Source organism: Trachemys scripta, chromosome 20 (assembly GCF_013100865.1).
Source record: "Trachemys scripta elegans isolate TJP31775 chromosome 20, CAS_Tse_1.0, whole genome shotgun sequence".
Classification (NCBI taxonomy): Eukaryota; Metazoa; Chordata; order Testudines; family Emydidae; genus Trachemys; species Trachemys scripta.
In genome coordinates, this window is record NC_048317.1 from 4,151,477 (window position 1) to 4,173,058 (window position 21,582).

Genomic DNA, 21,582 nt, shown 5'->3' on the forward strand with positions numbered 1-21,582 from the left:
GGGCCACTTAGGGATCTGGGGCAAAATCAGTACTTGGTCCTGCTAGTGAAGGCAGGGGGCTGGACTTGATGACCTTCCAAGGTCCCTTCCAGTTCTAGGAGATGGGATATCTCATTTAATGTAAGCAGGTGTAGTGGTCAGACTGGGCCTGTCCTACTTGCTCCTTGTAGAGTTCAGTCTCTGGTTAGCTGCTGTTAGGACAGGGAGCAGACTGAGCCGATAGAGAACGGGACTTTGCCGGATTGATGGGTGTTGGCAGAGCTGTATGGGGAGGCCAAGGCTGGAACAGCAAGAAGAGTTGCAGGTCAGGGTGAAGGGGCATTGGCAGAGTGTGTGTGGGAGTCCAGGGCTGAAACAGCAGTGGGTGAGGATTGAGGGGCATTGGCAGAGCTGTGTGGGGGGAGCTCTGGACTGGAATAACAGGTGGGGTTGTGGGTCAGCACTGAAGACCATCGGCAGACCTGGGTACGGAGCACTTTGCATTTGACTTTTATAGCCACGCAGAACAGCTGAGTCAAGACACTTCTGGCAGCTTTCAAAAGCCATTGTAAAAAAATGTTCTTGTGGCATCTGAATTGATTTGTCCGACTCGTGCTTTATGGTGGCACCAGGCACTCGGAGCTGTCGAGCGGCGTAGTCATAAGCTATTGCCACTGCAGTTCAGCTGTCCAGCCCACGCCGGGGGAGGCTGGTGTCTGTCTGTCTGTCTGCCGAGAAGACGTGTTGCCATGTGGCTTTCCTTCCCCTTTAATATGGGTGGTTTAATGTTTATTAATAATTCAACAATGATTTGTGTTCTATAGGCGCCCACACGAACCAAGCCCTGAACGACCTGCTAGGGGAAGAAGGTGACCTTGTTTCTTGTGTCTCTGGAGATGGCGCTTTTATTTTTTCATGAGCTGCTAGAACTCATCATTAAAAAACCGTGAAGGGGAGAAAAGAAGCAATGAGGCTGGCAAGTTTGACTAAGCCAGTTCCCCTCCCTCAATTGCTACCGGGAAATATTTCAGGGTGAAGAAAAATACCCCTCCCCTACCCCAGCAGTGCTTGGGTGCAATTCACAAGACTCAGGAGTGCAGAGAGATGAAGTGACTTGTCCAGGGAGCTGTAGCAGAACTGAGGACTGAAACCCAGTTCAGCGACTGACCCATAAGACCATATTTCTTCATAGTTTTACAGCTTTGGGAAATTTCTGCCTCCCCTTCTACTTTGCTGGCGGTAGCTAGCCCCACTACTCCATCTTGCACCGGGCTTCCTTTCCAATCTGGTTGAGTAACTATTGGCGGAGTCGTTTCAGGCTGGGTTGGTATTTGGATGGGAGCCCTCCAAGCACTGCTGGGTCAGTAGGATCCATTTGAGCACAGAGCCCTGGTTTGGTATAGGTGGGGAATGGGACACAAAATCAAACTCTCTCTGCTTGTGGTCATTAAAGATCCCATGCAATGATAGGGTTAACGTAAGCTTATGCCCGGCCCAGATTCCAATGGGGGTAATTGCATTCTGCTTCCTTAAACTCCCTTTGTAAGAGGTATTCTCCACCCCTGCTCCTAATGATACTTAGCGTATAGAGCACTGTCTACGTTCAGAGCACTAGATCTCCATTAACTCCTGTGGAGGAGCATTACTGTTCTCAAGACGAGATGGGGAAACTGAGGCAGAGAGGTGGTGAGTCTTGCCCAAGTCCAGCATTAGAATGGGGGGTGGGGGCTGTGGATTTCCAACCCTCCAGCCCATGCTGCCTCTCAAGAAACTGCACATGCCTAAACTATAGGGAGTGTACTATAGGGAGGCAGTATTGCCTAGTGGCTAGAGCGCTGCCTTGGCATTCAGACCTGAGTTCTATCCCTGTCTCTGCCACTGGCCTGCTGGGTCACCTTGCATAAATTAGTCCCCCCCCGTGCCTCAGTTTCCTCATCTGTACAATGGGGATCATGATAGTTTGGGGATCAAGTGCTTTGAGATCTACTGATGAAAATTGCTATATGAAAGCTGGGTATTATTATTAAGCAGATGCCGTGTTCTATTTAACAGACTGTTGTGAGTGATTTGAAAAGTGCTTTGGGATCCTTCTGGTTGAGAGGCAGGGTATAAAAATACATACACACAACACCTTTCATCCCAAACCCTTTACAAGGTATCCCTACGGGTCCTGCCTTCCACCCCATGGAAATGCAGCTGCCTCTAGGATGGAACGTGGCAGCTGTTTAACAGCACTCTGCAACATTACTCATCGGTTTAGGACAGGAAGTGAAGAAAGATCCCAGATCCACTTGGAACTACAAGGAGAATGGCAGGAGGTAGGCTATAACGATTCAATTTGGCCAGGACATTGGGGTCAATGCCCTCTGCTGCTGGGAAAAGTGCCCTGGGATCCTTAAATGGCAACATGGGGTCAAGAGCTTGGTTTTACATCTCAGCCAGAACCCAAACCTAATGAAAGAGTCACCCAAAGCACCACTACGTCTTCCAGTAGTGCTACTGTAGGAGTGCAGTGGTTTGGGCAGAAGACTGGAGTATTATTTTTAGCAGGACTGCTGGGGCATTGGAATCAATATGGAGTCAAGAGAATACAGCGCCCCCTAGTGACTCATCATCATGCCTTATAACACCATGGCTTTTCCATGAGGGTCTCCCATACAAGTACTGGTCTGGTCCACCCCTGGTAAGTGGGGGAGAGATGGAAGCATCCCAGCTTAAAGCAGCATTGCTGTAGGCTGCCTAGATTGCTAGTAGGATTCCTCTGAGAGACTGAAAAAAGCAGCGTTCTCACTGGTAACCACTGGGTGTGGCATGGAACAGCTGTTCCCTGCAGCCGTGGGTGTGTCTGAGAACTGGATGCAATGCTGGGGTAACAGCTTAGAGTCAGGTTAGCATGTCGCATAGCCCCAACCAGTGCCCATTCATGCCAGTCCCTCACCAATGTATAAGGAAATCATCATTAAAAAAGCCATGTGAGAGAAATGCCAGCTTCAGTTCCCGGGAGACTGTTCAGTTCATGGCTCAGAGCCCACGAGACAGCCTGTTAGAGAAGCCAGGCCGTTTGGTTCGAGCCTCGTGTTGAATAAAATGCCCTGGGTACAGTTTAACTTTCTTTGCTCAATTTCTTTCTTCTTATTGTTTGCCTGTCTTGAATGGGGAACTGCAGGCGTTTTGATAAATGGACTGATAGGTTCCTGAGGTTTCAAGGTAGCTTCTATAAATACCTCTGTAACCTCCACTGGAACACGGCAGAAGTGTCATTTCGACGGCTTGATTGAAGATCTGCAGGTAGAATGAGGATGGATTGAGATTTCATATCACAGTGGGCCCTCTCTCTCCCCTCCGACTCCTTATTTCAGCACATTATAAGCCACGTGAGTAGAGCTGGTTGGAAAAACGCAGAACCATTTTCCACCGGCCAGTGCAGTTGGGATTAAATCAAAATGCTTTAGGATTAAAATTTCATCTAGGAGGAAAACTGGGGGGGTGGAGAATGTTCCGACAATGTTGAAATGTCCCGTTTTGAAGTGTTGGAATGAAACCTTTAGATTTTTCATTTTGAAACGACTTTTCATTTTGATCGTTTTTTATTCTGTGTTCTAGTATGTAGGATAGTAGAACACTGGCCAAAATCAAAATCACAATGAAATGTTTCAATTGATCCAAAACACATTTAAAAAAAACCCACAATTTATTTTGTGGAGACCTTTGAAATGTTTGGGGTTTGTTCTGATTGGGAGTGAAACCAGATTTTGAAATCTCAAAATCCTTCAGATTAGAAGAACCGTCATACTTGGTCAGACCTACTCCATCTAGCCCAGGGTCCTGTCTTCCAGTGCTTCAGTGAGAATGAACAGAACAGGACAATTTATCGAGTGATCTATCTCGCTGTTGTCCCATCCCAGCTTCTAGCAGTCAGAGGCTTAGGGATACCCAGGGTTGTGTCTCTGACCATCTTGACTTATCCTCTGTAAATTTACCTAATTCTTCTTTGAACCCAGTTAGACTTTTGGCCTCCACAACATCACCTTGCAAGGAGTTCCACAGGTTGACTGTGCGTTGTGTGAAGAAATACTTCCTTTTATTTGTTTTAAACCTGCTGCCTGTTAATTTCATTGGGTGACCCCTGGTTCTTGTGTTACGGGAAGGGGTAAATAACTCTTTCTCTCCACACCATTCCTGATTTTATAGACCTCTCTCACGTCCCCCTCGCTCATCTCTTTTCCAAGCTGAGCGGTCCCAGTCTTTTTAATCTCTCCTCATAGGGAAGCTGTTCTATCCCCCTAATCATTCTGGTTGCCCTTCTCTGCACCTTTTCCAATTCTAATACATCTTTTCTCTGTGAAATGGAACGTCCGTCCTGTGCCGGCTTTGCACGTGAGCATGACTTTGGGCTGGGCTCACAGACCTGCCTTACTTGGGGTTCCCTTTTCAGCTCCCATAATTTTGCCGTCCTTTCAGACTTGATTGGCAGGTACAGTCGGGTTTTTAGACGCGGAGGGCCAGATCTTTGGCTGGTGTAGATGGTCAGAGGAGCTGTGCTGATTTGCACCAGCTGACGAGCCGGCTCATACAGTCTGCTCTCATAGAAAGGTGGGTACAGAGACGCCACCGACCGTTCTCCGCATGGGCAGGTTGAAGGTGCAAAGAGAGGCAGGGCTCGGAAACCTGCCCAGGCGCCAGTGGGATGGGAGATGGCTAATGTGTCTGTCTTGTCTCTGCAGGGGACCCCGCAGGGATCATCCGGCACAATGAGGAAGTTCCGGGCAAGGTTCTGACACCATGAAGGGCTATCATGGGGAGCGCAGCCAATCACAGAGCTCCACAGGGCACCCGTGTCACTGCATCCCAGAGGACTGTGACCAGCCCCTGGACTACATCCGCCACAGCCAGGAATCCAGGCAGCCGTACCTCCTCAGCCCCAGTGAGCCTTGTTCTTTGGATCACCGCTACTGCCCCTCTCGGAGCCCCGCTGAGTGCCCAGGCGGGCCGATGAGCCTGACCGAGCCGCTCTCCGCCAGCAGCAGCAGCACCTTCCCCAGGATGCACCATACGCAGCAGCAGTACGACTCCTGCGACGAGTGCATGGCGGCCACCCACCCCTCCAGCAAGATCAACCGCCTGCCCCCCACCCTGCTGGACCAGTTTGAGAAGCAGCTGCCGCTGCACCATGATGGCTTCCACACGCTGCAGTACCAGCGGGCCAGCACCACGGAGCAGCGCAGCGAAAGCCCCAGCCGCATTCGCCACCTGGTCCACTCCGTCCAGAAGCTCTTCGCCAAGTCCCACTCCCTGGAGGCCCCGGCCAAGCGGGAGTACAACGGCACCAAGATGGAGGGCCGGGGGGATGGGTACCACCATCACCACCAGCACCGGCACAGCAAGCGGAGCAAGAGCAAAGACCGCAAGCTGGACTCCCGGCACCGGCCCAAGATGATGGGCTGGTGGAGCTCTGACGACAACCTGGACAGCGACAGCAGCTACCTGGTGTCCGGCCGGCACGCCGTGGACCAGGGCACCCAGTACTGTGTGGATGCTCCTGAAAGTGCCTTCAGAGACTTGACCTTGAAGAGTCTAAAAAGCGGGGGGGAGGGCAAGTGCCTGGCCTGCGCTGGCATGTCCATGTCGCTGGACGGCCAGACGCTGAAGAGGAGTGCCTGGCACACCATGACGGTCAGCCAAGCCCGGGAGGCGTATCCCAGCTCGGGAGGCAGCCAGGAGAAAGCCTTGGTACTGCAGGAGGCAAAAGCCAAAGACAGAGGCTACCATTACCTTCAGGTGAGGTGTGAACTGGGGGGGTGGGCGGGCTGGCTTGGCTGGTGGGCGGGGGGGACAAGCCTGCAGGTGTCAATCGTTGGTTCCCATCCAGCCTGGTTGCAGTGTCTAGAAGTCACTCCGCCCCAGCGCAAAGGGCGGTCATCATCAGCGCTGCGTCTCCCAGCCCTGCAGAGAGCTAGCCAGACGCAGCCCCGAGAGCAGGTGCCCCTTCTACACTAGGGCTTGCAGCAATGGGAAGGCCTGGTAAAAATACCCCAGCGCAGACAAGTCTCTGGATACTCCTTGACCTTTGTCAGGGGTCTTCCCCCTCTGCTGAGCCAACCCACAGGTTCTTCTTTATGGGCTGGAGATCTGGGGATGAAGTTCCTTTGGCCTGGACGCCCCACCGCACACGTCTCTCCGCGCACACAACCCCCCGTGCACTCTGGCAGCTTTCGGCAATGGTGAATTGCAACCTCGCCTGCAGCCGTGGCCTTAACCCAGGCGTTGTCTCTGAAGGGCCGTGCACAGAAGCACGATGCCCCCGGGCCATGGTCAGTGGCTGCTCTGATGGGATTCCCAGGGGCGGTGGGGCAGCCGGGGAGCTGTGCGGCGGGGCATGCGGACAGGGCTGGACTCACTGCGCTGGGCTGCGGGTGCCGTAGGGAAGGCAAATGAACCGTGGAAAGCCAGAGAATGTCCCTGTGTGCCTGAGACCGGGACTCGGGGCTCCCGGAGCCGCAGGGCCAGTGGGCTGCTGCCACCTATGGGCACGAGTCGGTCGTAGCACATAGAGCCTGGGAGCGAAGGGGGCGGGAGGCGGGGATGGGGTTGTCGGTCCAAAGGGGATGGTCCTGGCCTCCAGCTCCCTCCTGGGCTGGAACAAGGAAACCCCAGCAGAGGGTCACCGGCTTCCCAACGACATAACGAATGAGACTGGAGCCAGGTCCTGAGCCAAACAATGGCCTGAACTATCCGCCCCCCATCCCTATGCCGGGCTGGACCCAACCCCACTCCCACTGTGCTCCACACCCCCATATTCCACCCTTGCCACCCCCCTGCCCTGCACACACCCAGTGCCCCCCCCCACACTTTGGAAGACTTTGCTCTGGGTGCCAATCCTGCCGCTCAGTCTTGGTTTCGTTGTGGCCCCACCAACAGCCAGTCTCCTGCCCGCTCTCCAGAATCCAGACCGTCCATCCCCTGCTGTGACCCGCTTGGTTGGGGCTTTGGTTTGCCATGGGGGCGGGTGTCTTTGTCAGGGAAAGGCCCACACCCAGCCAGCGCCAGCCTTCTCTGCTTCTCCTCACTCAGCCTTCTGGGCCTGCAGGGCTCTCAGGGGTGGGGTGATGCAAAGGGCAAACATTCCTGACCTGGCACTGACTTAGGGGCATCAGTCCTGGCTCCTCCCAGTTTCAGTGGGGGGATCTCCCTGTTCTAGACCGTAGGGTATTCAAGGGGCCTGAGATGACTGGGTCCCTCCAGGTATCATGTGGTGATGAGATGAGTGCGAGGTCACTGCAAGGTGATGCCATGTGCAAATCCTGGCATTGTTTCATCCCAGGATGCCAGAGGACCATGCGAATCCTCACACCTGGTGTGCTTTGGTAGGTGCTGCTGGACCCTGGGAAACTGAGGCACAGAGCGGAACAGGGACTTGTCCAAGGTCACTCAGAGAGACCTGAGGAAGAGCTGTGTGTAGCTCAAAAGCTTCTCTCTCTCACCCACAGAAGCTGGTCCAAGGAAAGATATTACCTCACCCACCTTGTCTCTCTCATATCTGGGACCAGCTCGGCTACAACAATACGGCATACAGAGAGCCAGCGGCAGGAACAGAACCCAGGAGTCCTGACTCCTGTTCTCCTGGTCAGAAGACCAGGCTTCTCTGCTTCTGCTGCAAAGCACGCGCTTGTCCAACGCCGTTCCCCGGTGAAATAGGTCTGACTTTGGGAAGGTCACTGCCAAGCAGGCATGTGCCACCAGCACTCCCGTGGCTCGTCACACCAGGCCCTGCGGGGGGACACTTCCAGATGTGTCTTGCCTGCCTTTCCCGCTAACTGCAAGCACAGCTCGCTTCTGCCCCCCCCCGCTGGCTGAATTATTATTATTTATTGATCTGGACTGGGCCTGTGGTGAGCTCCAGAGCACTTAGCAGATTCCCAGCCTCTTGTCTGTGTCCCCGGCTCCTTCCCGGGCTGTGCCTGCAGCTGCAGCTCTCGGGGTAGCAGGTGGCTGGGGGAGGTGGGGGATGGGCTTGTGCTTCAGGTCTTGAGCTGGGGTCAGAAAATGGGAGTTCAACTCCCTCCTCTGCCCTAGGCCTCCAATGTGACCGTGGTCGTGTTGCTTAGCCGCTCTGTGCCTCAGTTCCCCTGGTGTGAAAGGGGGGTGATATTGCCTCCACTCTCCCACTCGTGGTCTATTCAGATTGTAGGGCAGGGGCTGTCGCTCACTATGGGTCTGTACAGCACCTGGCACGCTGAGGCCCTGAGCTTGGTTGCAGCCTCTAAGTAGGGTTGCCAACTTTCTAGTCGCACAAAACCGAACACCCTACCCCTGCCCCTTCCCCGAGGCCCCGCCCCTTCCCCAAGGCCCCGCCCCCCACTCAATACATTCCTCCTCCTTTGGTGGCTCACTCTACCCCCACCCTCACTTACTTTCACAGGGCTGGGGTAGGGGGTTGGGGTGTGGGAAGGGGTGAGGGCTCTAACTGGGTGTACAGGCTCCGGTGTGGGGCCAGAAATGAGGGGTTCAGGGTGTGGGAGAGGGCTCTGGGGTGGGGCTGGGGATGAGGGATTTGGGGTGCAGGAGGGTGCTCTGGGTTGGGGGGGGGCTCAGGGTTGGGGCAGGGGGTTGGGGCTTGGGGTTGAGAGTGGGCTTACCTCAGATGCTCCTGGTCAGCGGCGCAGTGGGGGGGCTAAGGCAGGCTTCTTGCCTGTCCTTGCACTGTGCTGCACATGCCCCGGAAGCAGCCAGCAAGTCTGGGTCCTAGGCAGGGATGGTGGGGGCAGGAGGCTCCTCATGCCGCTCTCACTTGCAGGCACCGCCCCCCAGCTCCCATTGGCCGGTTCCTGGCCAATGGGAGTGCGAAGCGGGTGCTCGGGGCAGGGGCAGCGCACAGAGCCCTGTGGCGCCCCCGCCTAGGAGCCGGACCTGCCAGCTGCTTCTGAGGTGCAGCGCAGAGCCAGCCAGGACAGGTAGGGACTAGCCTGCCTTAGCACCACAGCACCATGAGCCAGACTTTTAACAGCCTGATCAGCAGTGCTAACCGGAGCTGCCAGGGTCCCTTTTCGACCAGGTGTTCCGGTCCAAAACCAGACACCTGGTCACCCTTCCTCTAAGCAGTACTGCGTACCGATAGCACCTAGCAATGTCACCGCCGTTGGAGTGTAGGGCAGGAAGCGAGGAATATGGTATCCCACTGAAGCCAGCAGGGATGATTTTAGGAAGTGAAAGGGGATTGCATGGGACGGCCCCGCACTAGGGGGGAAAAGGGTGATGGGGCCGACCCTCAGTGACCACAAGTGGCCAGCGGCACAGCACCCCTTAGTGCCGGGGGGCTCCCAGAGACCAGGTGGGAGGCAGAGAGGGCAGGGGCAGGGGGCGATTGAATGAGCTGGCCGAGAAGGGCACAGAGGTTCTCCGCCCTTATTCTGAGCGGTGGGATCAACGCTCAGCTTCACCCACGCACTCTGACAGCTGGCTGGCGTTGGCTGCTTTTAATGAGCGCTCGCCTTTCCGAGGAAAGCTCCCCTCCTCCTAACGTGTCCTCCCAAGAGCTGGTCTCTGCCAAACCACCTCTCCCTCCGGCTCTGGCAGCTGGAGCGGGAGGTCCGGATTGGGTCCTGCTGCTTTCAAAGGACTCCTTTGCTACGGCTGCTTCAGTGAGTCACCCCGCCCGGCTTCCTTTAAATGTGAGCCTAGACCCAGGGCAGAGCCGAGGCAGATACAGCGTGCGGACAGGCATGTGTCTGCCCACAGAAGGGTGGTCGGTCTGTCTCTCTAGCTAGATATAGCTCGACAGGGGGCAGGGGGGTAGATGGCTTGGTGATGAGCCAGGGCTGGCCCTCACCCCGCCTGTGTGACGGGCATGTAGCTCCATGGCTGTCTCCCGTCCCCTGGGCCTGAGCTCCACCCCTCTGGGCTTGGGGTGCGTGAGATGGGATCTAGGACCTGGCTTGGTTCCCAGCTTTCTGCTCCTAGCCTGCCCCCCGTTTCCCTCTCCCTGGTGGCAGAATCGGGTCCAGCTGTGTCTAGGCTCCTGTCCCAGCTCCGCTCTTCGGTGCTTCTGCCTCATGCTCCTCTGAGTGATCCCCCGGCCCGCCCCAGTTCTTGAGAGTTGCTCAGCGGCGAGGCACAGAGGGGCAGAGCTGGAGCTGCTTGCTCTGTTCTGTGCTATGGGAGCCCCAAGACCAGGGTGAGGGGCTGGCAACTCAGCGTTTGGGACCTTTCAGCGGCTACGCGGAGTTACTAGTGACAGCTGGGGGACAGGGCCACGCCTGCGCCATGTGTTTGAAAGGCCGAGGTGGCTGGTCTGGTAGGGCCCTGGGAGGATTACAGGTTCAGTCCCTGCACACGGCCTTGTGCTCCCATGGGCCTCCCCGGAGCAGGGTCTGGGCGTGCCCCTTTCAGCCCCTGCTGGGGGAAGGAGATGCTCAGCATTGTGTCCCCTCCCCTAGTCGATTGGAAGAGGAGGGCATCGCCAGACAATGCCCTTGGGGGTGGGTGTTAAATACCGAGGACAGAAGTTCAAGCCCTGGGTTTCCTATGACCTGCTGATGGCGCTATGGCTAGTGGCATAACGCCTCCGAGTGCCGTGCTGGGGAGCTGGCTCTGTGCTGCGGCAGAGGGAAGCCCCCCCTCTTGCTGAACCATCGGCAACTCTTCCTGCATCTGCCTGAGTCTTCCCTGCAGCAGGGGCTCAGAGCAGAGCTATCAGTCACTGGCTGGGTGCTGTGGGGAGTAGCTGTCTGCTTCCCTGCTCGCCTGAATCACCCAGCCTGCTCTCCTGCTTCAGCAGGGTTCTAGCTGGCACCATCCACCCATGGATTAACTAATGGGAGGGGTGGTGCTGGGGGTCACTGTGCTTCTGGGAACAGGACTGGCTCTTTGATGGCAGCTCTCCTGTGGCCGGGGAAGGGCGAGCACTGAGTTTTGTAGGCCCTTGAGGGTATGTCTACCCTGCACACTGAGTCCCAGCCCTGACTCAGGTTTGAGCCGCAGCCCCCCTTCCGTCCACACACACATCAGTCTGACTCGGGTCAGCCAGCACTTGGGATCCGGGTCCGAGGATCCTGCTGGGGGGTGAGTCTGAGTCCGAGGCCCACTGAGACTTGGTCCAACTGTCATTTTGCAGTGTGGACACAGCTCAAGCCGCAGCCTAGTCAGAAGGTCTGGGCAGTACAGTATGGGTGCGTTAGCAGGTCTGTGAGACCTGGGTCCTGCAATTGTAAAACCAGGTTCGCAATGCAGTGTGGATGCTCCGAGTCCCCAGGCCGGGCTCCACAGACCCCAGTTCGCAACGCAGTGTGGACACTCCGAGTCCCCAGGCCGGGCCCCACAGACCCCGGATCGCAATGCAGTGTGGACGCTCCGAGTCCCCAGGCCGGGCCTCACAGACCCCGGATCACAATGCAGTGTGGACGCACCCTGAGGGGGCCCTTGTCAGGCACGAGGACTCAGCCAGGAGCGAGCCCAGCTGGAGGCTGCGTGTTACTCGTCTCTGAAGTGGCTCTTTCCCGCGGCTTTGTTCCCCATTGGCTTTGCTGTCCCCAGTCTTCCCACAATGCCTGGCGGTCCAGCGCCTTGATGTTTGCGATTAGAGGAGAGTTGGGCTGTAATAGCCTTGTCCTCCAAAGGCACAAAGCAAAAAGGCTTTTATTTAAAAAAGGGAAGAGATTCTGCCAGCGGCTGCAGCCGGCTCCCGAGGCGCCGGGCCCCCCAGCTCTACACATCCCAGCCCTGGTGCTCCTGCTAATCACAGGCAAACAAACAATGAGAAGGAGCTGTGATCCTTGGCTCTCAGAGGTAGACAAAGCCCCAAAGGCCCGATCAATGAGCTCCCAGCTCTAATAAGGAGAAAACAGAGCAACGGGGGCGGCCAGGAGAGAGGCGGTTTGTGAAAATGCATCTTAATCCTTCTTCACAGCGTCCTTTGCTGGATCGCTGTCTCCGTATAGGGCCCGGCACCTCACCCATGTTCACGGGCCCCATGGCGGGAGGGGAGGGTCCCCATTCTCCCCCGATGGAACTGGGGTGCAGAGAGACTCACCCAAGGGCATACACAAAGCTTGTGGTGTCCCAATCTCCTGCTTCCCAGTTCGGAGCTTTAGCCACAAAGCCATGCTTCTTCCGAGAGCCCCGGAGAATGTGCTCACGCACAGAGGGTCCTATACATCTGAGGCCTAGGTAGCAGCAGCTCAAGATTTCCACCTGACATCCCACCTCTCCTTGTTAATGTCCTGCAGCCCCTGACTAGAGAGTGCCTAAACTGGGGACAGATTCTGCTCTTCTATTGGTGTAAATCTGGAGTAACTACAATGGAGTGGCACCAGGGCAAGGGGAGGATCGGGCCCCCATGGACCATTGCAATCCTGCTGCTGTTGGTACCAGGAGCTGGGCTCAGACCCATCTAACCTGCTTTGCAGATACACAGTTTCTGAAGAGGCTCCAGACCTGGTTCCCCGCTCTGTCCCATCCACGCCAGCCTATGTGGGACTCAGTGGCGTTGCCTGGCATGAGACCAGGATGACTCTGTACAGAATCAGGCCCTGGGTTTCTTTATTTAGAAATAGGTGTTTACTGCGTGTATGTACAGCGCCCAGCACAATGGAGCTCTAATCTCCACTGGGCTCCTGGGCTCTACGACAGTGGTTCTCAAACTTATTTGATCAGGCTCCTCTTCTTTGTGTCTGTTGTCGTTTAGGCCCCCACCTATAAGTACGTAAACCGCCACCCAGCTCTGAGGGCGGAGGGGAGAATGGTGGCCGCTGGCCGGGGCGCCCGGCTCTGAGGGCGGAGGGGAGGGCGGCGGTGGCTGCACAGAAGTAAGGGACGCAATGTTAAAAGGGATATTTGTCAATATCACTTTTCACAGCAGACAGCACCCCATTGCCGTCCTTCTGTGCTACTGCTGCTACCCTGGGGCTGACGGTCAGAGCCCCGCCCCATCCAGGTGAGGGGTTGAGGGACGGGGAAGAAGAGCCTGAGCCTGGGGGGCGGGGCTCTGGCTGTGAGCCCCGGGGCAGTGGGGCTCCAGCTGTTCCCTTAATCCCCGCTTCCCAGGTGTGCACGGCCCTTCAGCGCGAGCCCAGCCACCCGGGGCTGAAAGCCAGAGTTCTTCAGAAAAAGCACACGCTTGGGCCTCCCTTGACACATTCCCCCACCTCCCTGGGGCGGCCCGCCCCCTAGTTTGAGAACTGCTGCTCTACGGTAATGCCAGTAATAATCAGGGCCACTGAAAACCCTCCTCTCAGTAACAAAACGTTGTTCCCATCTGAGGGCAGCTGGGGAAAAGGAGGTTGTGGCCTCACTCCAGTGACCCTGTTCTGGGGGTGACTAGGTGGACCCCAGGCTGCCTGGCAGTGGAGAAATAGCAGGGAGAGCGCAGAGCGGAGCGGAGATAGTCTCCACCACTGAAACCCCACTGCTGTACCTGCAGGGCCATGAAGGAGGCAGCCGGCCTGTGGGAGCATTTACACTGGTAATAGCCTCCTCCCCAGGTAGGGTGACCAGATGTCCCAATTTTATAGGGATAGTCCCGATTTTGGAGTCTTTTTCTTATTAGGCTTCTATTACCTCCCAACCCCTGTCCCGATTTTTCACATTTGCTGTCTGGTCACCCTGTCCCCAGGGTCTCGGAGTGGCTGGGCATGGAGGGGATTTGCCAGTCGGGGTTCTCCATGGAATGGGCTGGATTTCGCTGGGTGGTTTTCCCATGTTGGGATCCATGGGGAGCTGGCAGGGCAGGCAGACCCCCTCCCTTCCACTCCATGTGGGCTCGGCCTGTTTTCTTCCTCACCGTGCTGATGTTTCTGGGTGGGTTGGGCGGGTGGCAGATGGAACTGGCTAGTAACCTGGCATGCCAGGGGCAGGGATTGAGTGTTGGCTTCCTGCAGGCAGCCGTGCCAGCCTGCCCCTCAATACTGGCCTGCCGCGTGTCCTGCCACTCCAGCGTCAGGGCCCCACATTAGCCCGGTCCTCGGCACAGCTGGACAATGGACGGAGAGGAGGTGGCGGGTAAGGACTGAGGGCCATCGGCAGAGCTGTGTGGAAGCCTGGGGCTGTGGGTCAGGATTGAGATGCAGTGGCAGAGCTGAAGGGAAACCTGCCTCGTGCTGGCCCATGCTCTCCCTGGCTCTATCAATCGCTCGCTGTCAGGCTTCCAGGCTGCTCTGAGGCCGTGGCTCCCGTCCCATCCCGTGTGCAGAGAGCACATGGGGAGTGAGCTGGCTCTGCTCCCAGGCCCCAGCGGCGTGCTGCAGGAGTGCAGCTTAACAGGGCAGGGGCTCTCCGAACCCCAAAGCACCCGCCTCACCTGGGCACCCCACCTTGCCAGGGCCTGCAGCTGGTGACATGACCTATCCAGCGCTTACAGCTCCGTCCAAGCCCTGGGCTAGCCCACCAGGAGTCCTCTCTGGCCTGCTCTGTAGAGTGCACCTCACAGGCCCTCGCAGCGTTCCCTGACTCCCGAAGGGCAACCCCCAGGGCCTGCGTGCCCCAGCTCTAACCCTGCCACCGCACCCCCTCCGCCGGCCCCCTCCCCTGCACACACGTGCCTCTTGGACAGCCAGCATTGCTGTCCCAGAGGCAGCGCAGAAGCTGCCCCCGGCTGAGGCCTTCCAGTCTGAAGGGGAAACCGAGACTCTGCCCTCTGGCCCTTGGGCCAGATCCAGGAGTCTTCACCTGAGCTGCTGTCTGAGGAGCATGATTGAAAAATCAGGCCTGCAGGCGTGTGTGTCCGCGCCCCTCGTGGGGCCAGGCTTCCCGGCTCTTTGCTGAGCAATGCTGCTGTTTGTTTCGCGCCACTTAGCACAGATTGGAAAAATGTAAATGATCTGCCTGCCTAACGAGCCCATCAGCGCCGGGCCTTCCCCTCCTGCCATTGGCCCAGCTCCAGCCTCTCCATGGTAGAGGTGCCTGGCCCGCGCTGCGAACGGAGGGAGGGGGAGAGGGGAGTGGGCCTGTATGTGTTGGCACCTGCGTGTGAGATCTCTGGGGCCAGATCCTGTCCGCGTGCTGGTCCCTTTCTGCCGCCCTGGGTCTGAGAGAGGGCTGGCAGGAGCCAGCCCAGCGCTCTGGGGGATCCCAGCAGGGTTGCCCCACCCTGGTGTCATTCCAAGGAACAGGAGATACTTTGGGCCAAATCTTGCCCCCAGTAACGCTGGCGTAAATCCACAGCAACGCCACTGGCTTTAGCAGAGCTACTCTGGATTTACACCCGTGAGTCAGTCTTTGCGCATCACCCCATGCTGCGGTGTGGGAAATGGACGCCCTGGCTGATCTGTGGGGCCAGGAAGGGCCACATTCGGCGCTCGTGCTGCTGTAAATCTGGGGCGTCGCCACTGGGCTTCAGTGGGGTCACTCCAGGTTTGCATAGGAGGGAGCAGAACTGCTGTCCCAAGATGCAATGGGGCAGTGGGTCTCACTCTTCTAGGCCCCAGCCCCAGTGGCTTCCCTGCCACTTAGACATCTGGGCGGAGCAGGAGGTTGTTTGCTGTTTGGCAGCGCCTGGCAGCCTTGGGGATGAGAGGTGCCAAGCAACCGCAGAGGTTGTGCTCAGCTCGGGTTCGTTGACAGTGTGTTTTGCCCGCGGGCACATATGTGACTGGGGTGGTCAGGCCGTGAAAGTTTCCACCTTCTCATTGGGGCATGGCTCTGTCACAACCAGTATCGATGGCTTCTGGCAGCTGGAGCTGCCCCTTCTTCCCGTGGTAGTGGCTGGCTGGGTTTCAGGTAGGGGAGATAGCAGAGAGGTTTGTGGGAAAACGAAATTCCCATGAGCCTCCTTGGCCCTGCCTCAGGTTCGATCTCATTGGGCTGAGCCGCTCCAGGTGAGAAGGCTCCGGCCGGGGATTCCCCTCGCTCTGCTGCGGCCCCCAGGAACGGGGAGTCGAATGGCCAGCGCTGGAGCCTACGCAGGGCTGCTGGCTGGATACCAGGCTGGTTAGCTCAGCTGTCACTCCCTATCTCCGGCCCATCTGCCCGACGCCGGGCCCAAATCACCGCAGCTCCCTTGTTGGCTGGAACGAGGGGAATGAAGGGATTCTCCAACATTGGCTCATCAGCTCTTCCCTGGCCCAGCCTTGAGCTACTGACGGCTGCCTGTCTCAGCTGGCGTCTGCTCCCAAAACGCTGTCTGGGCACCTGACCGGCGCAGCCCTCTCCTGAACTGCTCCACTCCCAGCTTCACCCGTCTCCCATCGTCCCCCCTGGATTTGGGGTCAAACCATCTGCCAGCTCCTCGGCCTGTGCGCAATACGAGATGGTGCTGGGCTCCCACCCTGCCTGGCTGGGCGGGTGCAAACACCCCTCTCCCCCCCACCACCCATAGGCTTTTGCCAGCTCCCTTCCCAAGTGGCGGCCATGGGTGTTTAACCCTTTAATGCCTGCATTAGCGCTGCCGGCCGGCCCCTCTGCCTGGGTTCCATGATAGGTCACCCTTTACCAATTAAAACTAATTAGCCCTTCTCTTTCCCGGGTCGGGGAGGGGATGGCCAGGTTCTCTCTCTTTGAGGGCACTGAGTTTGCCCAGGCCAGCTGGCCTTTGTTTGGGAGTTGGGGGCAGGTTCTGACCCCCCAGCTGTGCAGTGCTGGGAAGCCTGCTCCAGCTGTTGTGAGCTGTGCCTGTCAGCTCAGCGAAAGGAACCCCACACTGGCAGACACGCGGCCCCCGAATCCACTTCCCATCTGCAAAGGGGAAGGCAGGGTGGTGGGAGCTGAGCCGCAGAAGGCTCACAGGGGCCCCCAGAAGATCCGATGCTTCTGCCAGCTCCAGGAACCCCTGAGCAGAGCCCAGGCCAGGTCAGAACAGGAAGTTTCTGGTTCTAGCAGAGCCGGCATCAGCAGGAGAACAGTCCATTTCACACAATCTCCTCCCTGCTGGAGCGCGGCCTCACTGGGAAGCAGAGGAAGCGGGGAGGGGAGTGAACCAAACTCTGCTGACATGCTTTGGGGCAGAGACGGGCTGAATCAAACCCTGCGAGGCCCGGAGCCCTGGACTTTGGAGGTCAGATCCAGTGCCCTGGACTTTGGGGCTCGGGTTTGAGCTGCAGGCTGTGGGGAGGGATGGGGGAAGGGCTGTTCCTCTTGTGGACAGTATGGTTTGCCCCCGCCTGGTGTAGTGCTCCCAGTGGCTAATGGGGAGTGGGCCCTGCAGCCAGCAGGGGAGAGAGGCCCTGTCCATAATGGCTATAAAGAGGATTCTTGTCAAACCGCTGGACACAGACAGACCCTGCGGTTCCTTCGGGCTCTCAAGCTTCTCTGTCCTAGCGTAGCGTCTCGCCGGTGTCCTACCCTGGACTGTGCAGCCGTGGGCTGGATGGCTAAGTCTGCTCCACCACCATGCAGAGGTGACACGTGGGGGGGTCACATGGGGTCACAGCCCCCCCCGATTTCTACCAAGAACTCCTGCTGCACACCACCAGAACCTTTACATTGTGCCCCCCCTCCGCCACTATCAACCGTTCCGCGTCGTCTCTGTCCCCACGCGCGCTCCACTGCCCCGGGCTCCCTGACCCGACCCCTCTCCATGGGGCTCTCCTTGCTGCAGGTGCCGCAGGACGAGTGGAGCAGCTACCCAGCGGTGGGGAAGGACGGCGAGATCCCCTGCCGGCGAATGCGGAGCGGCAGCTACATCAAGGCCATGGGGGACGACGACAGCGGCGACTCGGAGGCCAGCACCAAGGTGTCTCCCAAGGGCTTGTTCCGGCGAGATGGCTACCGCCGCTCCTCCAGCGTAGACCAGGCCAGGACCAAGTAAGAGAGGGCCTGAGGGGCCAGGCCGGCTCTGAACCGCCTCTGGGGATGCAGGCTTGGAGAGGGGCAGGGAGGTGGGGTTTGGGGAGAGGATTTTGGAGGATGTGGGTTTAGGGTGGGAGAGAAGTGGTCTGGGGAGGATGTGGGGGCGGTGGGTGCAGGGACTTGGGGGTTGCTTTACTTAGGCTTTAGTGAGAGGTGGATTCCAAGGGTTCTCTGGCAGGGAATTCAGGCTAAAATACACAGTTTATTTTTTTAAAAGGGAAACTCCATAAATCCAGGGATTTCAGCAACTTTCCCACGCATCCCACCCTCCTGCAGATTTGCAATTTAAACATCCTAGGCTCAGGTTAGCGCAGGGACATTTGAGTATGAAACTGACCAGCCTTACAAGATTCTACTGGCCTGTTGTATTCATTCGTTATTATGTGCACTAAGGTAGTGCCCAAAGACCCAGATTGTGACTGCACCCCATTATGCTAGGTGCTGCACATACACATCAAAGGAGGAAGTCCCTGCCCCGTAGATCTTTCAATCTGGGAGAGTTGGGGCGTGAGGGAGAATTTCCAGGCAATTAAAATCTTTCAGTTTTCTTTGTCCTCCATGAGTGCTAGTAAGTAGATTTTGCACTAGGAAATGGTCAGTTTCGCAGGGCTGCCATAAACAAGAAATGCAAGTGTTCGGTCTACTTTCAAGGACCCAGATTTTCAGAAACGCTTGTTCAAAACGCCCATGGGTTTGATTGCGTGGCTCTGCTCAATGATAACCAGCTTACGTGGACATTTGCATGTGCAATTATTGCAGCTGTATTTGCATATAAGGGCCTGATCCTGTGCTTGGATCAGTGGGCCCAGACCTAGTTCGGGAAGGCTCTGTGTAGGTGCAGGGCGCACATGAGGGGATCTGATTGCAGGATCGGGCCTTAGGTGCACAAGTGTCTGGGCATTTTTGTGTATGCAGATCTGTGAAACCAGGACAGCGAGTGAAACCCCAAAGTTAAAATAAACTGTATTGGGGTTCAGAGAAAGTTTGAACTGTTTGTCTCTCTAAGGGTTGGGCCTTGTCTATGCTGGGATTTTAGCCACTGCTGCACACCTCTGGCTAAGAGGGATGCAAACACAGTTTGCACCAGCACAGGGGGATTTCACATGGGTGCAGTTTATCTCTGTTGCAGGAGTGGGGCAGGGAAAAGAGGAGGGTTACTGGGGTAAACGGCAATAGTGCAAATCATGCTGCAGTTTTTAGACTAGGGGTTTGCACTGGCGTAAATTGTAGTGCACTGGTGAAAACAGTGTTTGTATTAGGAGTTTGCACTAGTGTCAATTATGCTGGACTGGGGCAAATTGTGTTTGCACCATTGCACATTGCACTAGAGTGGTGTAAATCAGGCCTGCAATAGGCGTTTGCACGGTTGCAGATTGCACTGGGCTGGTGTATATTGTGCTGTGTTAGGGGGTCACATCAGTCCCTGTGTCGACATGGCTGTAGTGCTCTCAGGTGTTGGTGGCCCAGGTAAGGACACACCTGCTGGTTAACGTGCTCTGTTTCTCTCAGTGGCCTTGCCCCATTGCCAGCCCCGCACTGCCACCATAGGTCTGCTGCCTGCCCTGCTTATCGGCACCTCCCTCTGCTGTGGGGGTGTGTGATGATCTGTGAACCCAGCCTAACCCAGCGAGGGCTCTGGGAATCCCCTCCTTGCTCCGGGCTGTCTGGGGAGACTGTAGAGGTGGTGGTGAGCTCGCGTTGGGATGGCGGGCGGGGATGATGATCTGCCAGGTTCAGGGGGCAGCAGCAGCAGCTGCAGACAGGAGCCCAGTCACTGGGCTGTTTCCAAATGCTCTGCTTGAACATGTTGCTTCTGGTCCGAATCCTTTTTCCCCCACTGTCTCTCATTAGGTTTGCAAGTAGGCACTATTCTGATTCATATATCTGTAACTGTCCCAGCTGCTGCACCCCGCCCAGACTGCACCCTCGGGGACAGGGCTACGGACGCTCCTTCACCACCGGCCAGGTAAGGTGGGCAGTGCCCGTGGCGGCGCCTGGCTCTCGTGCCCTGACTGCCCTGTGCCCTCAGTCGCTGGAGCTCATACGCTCGGGCTGCTGAAGGAGTGGCTGGAGCTGAGGAGAGCTCTGCACGCTAGGTGCTGAGTGGAGCCCACTGGAGCTGGGCATCGGACTCGAGGTTCCCAAGTGGCAGCAGCGTCTGAGACGCGGGGCGGGCCTGGCTGCTCTCCACTGACCCTTCTGTGGCACATGGACACCTGACCCCTCACGTCCCACCCGCCCACCCCTGCGTTGCATGTGCTAATCTGCAGCATGGCGATGCTGATCCTTGGGGAGGCGGCAGGCTTCCCTGCATGCATCAGCGAGGCTCTGCCCCTTCCCCGCAATGGTTCTGCTTCTGCTCCCTGTCTGGCCAGCGCTGTCCTTTCTCTGCTCATACAGTAATGCAGAGCACTGTCTGCACGCTACCGGCCTTTCCTCCGCAGCCCTGCCTGGGCCGGCCGTGACCCTCCCATTGGTGGCCATGCAGAGCGCTCTCATGTCTTCCCAGGGGCTTGACTAGCCGCAAGAGGCCCCTGGGATCAGCAGGCGGCTCTCGTTCTTGGCCCCTCCTCTCTGCTCCCAGCATAGGCTGTTTATCTGCCCCTCCTTCTGCGTGCATGTTAGCCCCAGGGAATGGTACCCAACTGATGCGTCTGTAGGATGGGGGCAGCCCGGACAGTGGCCAGGTAAGCTGCCCAGGCTGCCCTTCCAAAGTGCTACAATCTGGAGTCCTTCCAGAATTGGTGAGGGGATTTCAGCGTCCGGGGCCCTTTCACTTGCTGGCCTCTCTGCCAAGCTGAGCTCCATATTTTTCACCAGCTGAGGTTTTCTCTCCCACTGATACATCTCATAGAGGGCATCAAACGAGCACTAGGTGCTAATGACTTTGGAGGACACTAGTGACTTGAGCTGGATTCAAACCAGCGACCTCGTAGTGCAGGGCTCCCCGAGCCATCCAGCACCAACGAGGAACCTTAGTGTAGTGCTGTGATAATTCGGAGTTGGTTTGGATCAGCTTCCCCAAAAGTCTGGACGCTACTCTGAACTCTGAACCTCTTGGTTGTGCCAGGCCTGGCTGGTAACATCTAGGGAAGAGCTTGTCTCTCCCATAATCCCAGTGCTGCCCGGACTGACTTCGCCTCCCCTCAGAAATGGGTTTGAATTTTGGGTGACTGTCTCAGTGCCGCGTTTCCCCAGCAAACACCAGGGCCCCCTGCAGTCACTGTGCTAACTCCTGGGCCCGGCACCAGGATGTGGGCAATGATGTCTGCCTGCTCTCTGTCAAGAGCAGAGGTAGAGAGACCTTCTAGGTGCTCCAGGGACATGCTGCAATGGATGGAAACCTTGACTGGGCGTCACCCCCGCTCAGTGGGTCACAGCTGGGCTCCAGGCAGCACCTGCACTGAAATAAAGCCCGGCACGATCAGTCGGACCTTTCCCTCGTGGCAGATTCTCATGCCCCAGAGGAGGTAGCTGCCTGGTACCGGGGCTCAAGAGCTGCAGCAGAGGGCAGAGGCCCTGGCAGTGGGCGGGAGCTTGGCAATGGGACTGGCAGACTTTCCTCTCTAGGTCGCTGGGTCAAATCCAGCCAGGGGGGCGGGAACAACTGGCATCTTGGCAGCCTGTGTGCAATGAGTTTGGTGGGTCTCGGTCGACTTCCCAGTGGACAGGCATCCGCCTCAGCGAAGCCAGCGTGTGCCACGCTGACTGGCAGGCTCAGCAGAGGCCAGGGATTGCTGGGGGATGTGGAGACCGAGTCCCCATCTTGCCCCTCCAGAGGGAGCTCCGTAGGGGGCAGGGTGCGGGCGGCTGGCTCTGCATTGCTCT

General features: G+C 57.4%; 1 protein-coding gene across 2 annotated transcripts in view; it reads left to right on the top strand.

The window, feature by feature from the left end:
- Window positions 1-21,582, top strand: part of DLGAP3 (DLG associated protein 3) — a 136,770-nt gene that overhangs the window by 102,625 nt on the left and 12,563 nt on the right. Inside the window, exons 2-4 of one of the 2 annotated variants that reach the window (XM_034754252.1) lie at window positions 4,704-5,757; window positions 17,504-17,709; window positions 19,606-19,720. In XM_034754252.1, coding sequence (XP_034610143.1) covers window positions 4,762-5,757; window positions 17,504-17,709; window positions 19,606-19,720 — 1,317 coding nt within the window. In that variant the 5' untranslated portion in view covers window positions 4,704-4,761. The remainder of the gene's footprint in view (window positions 1-4,703; window positions 5,758-17,503; window positions 17,710-19,605; window positions 19,721-21,582) is intronic. The other variant, XM_034754253.1, reaches the window with a different exon arrangement.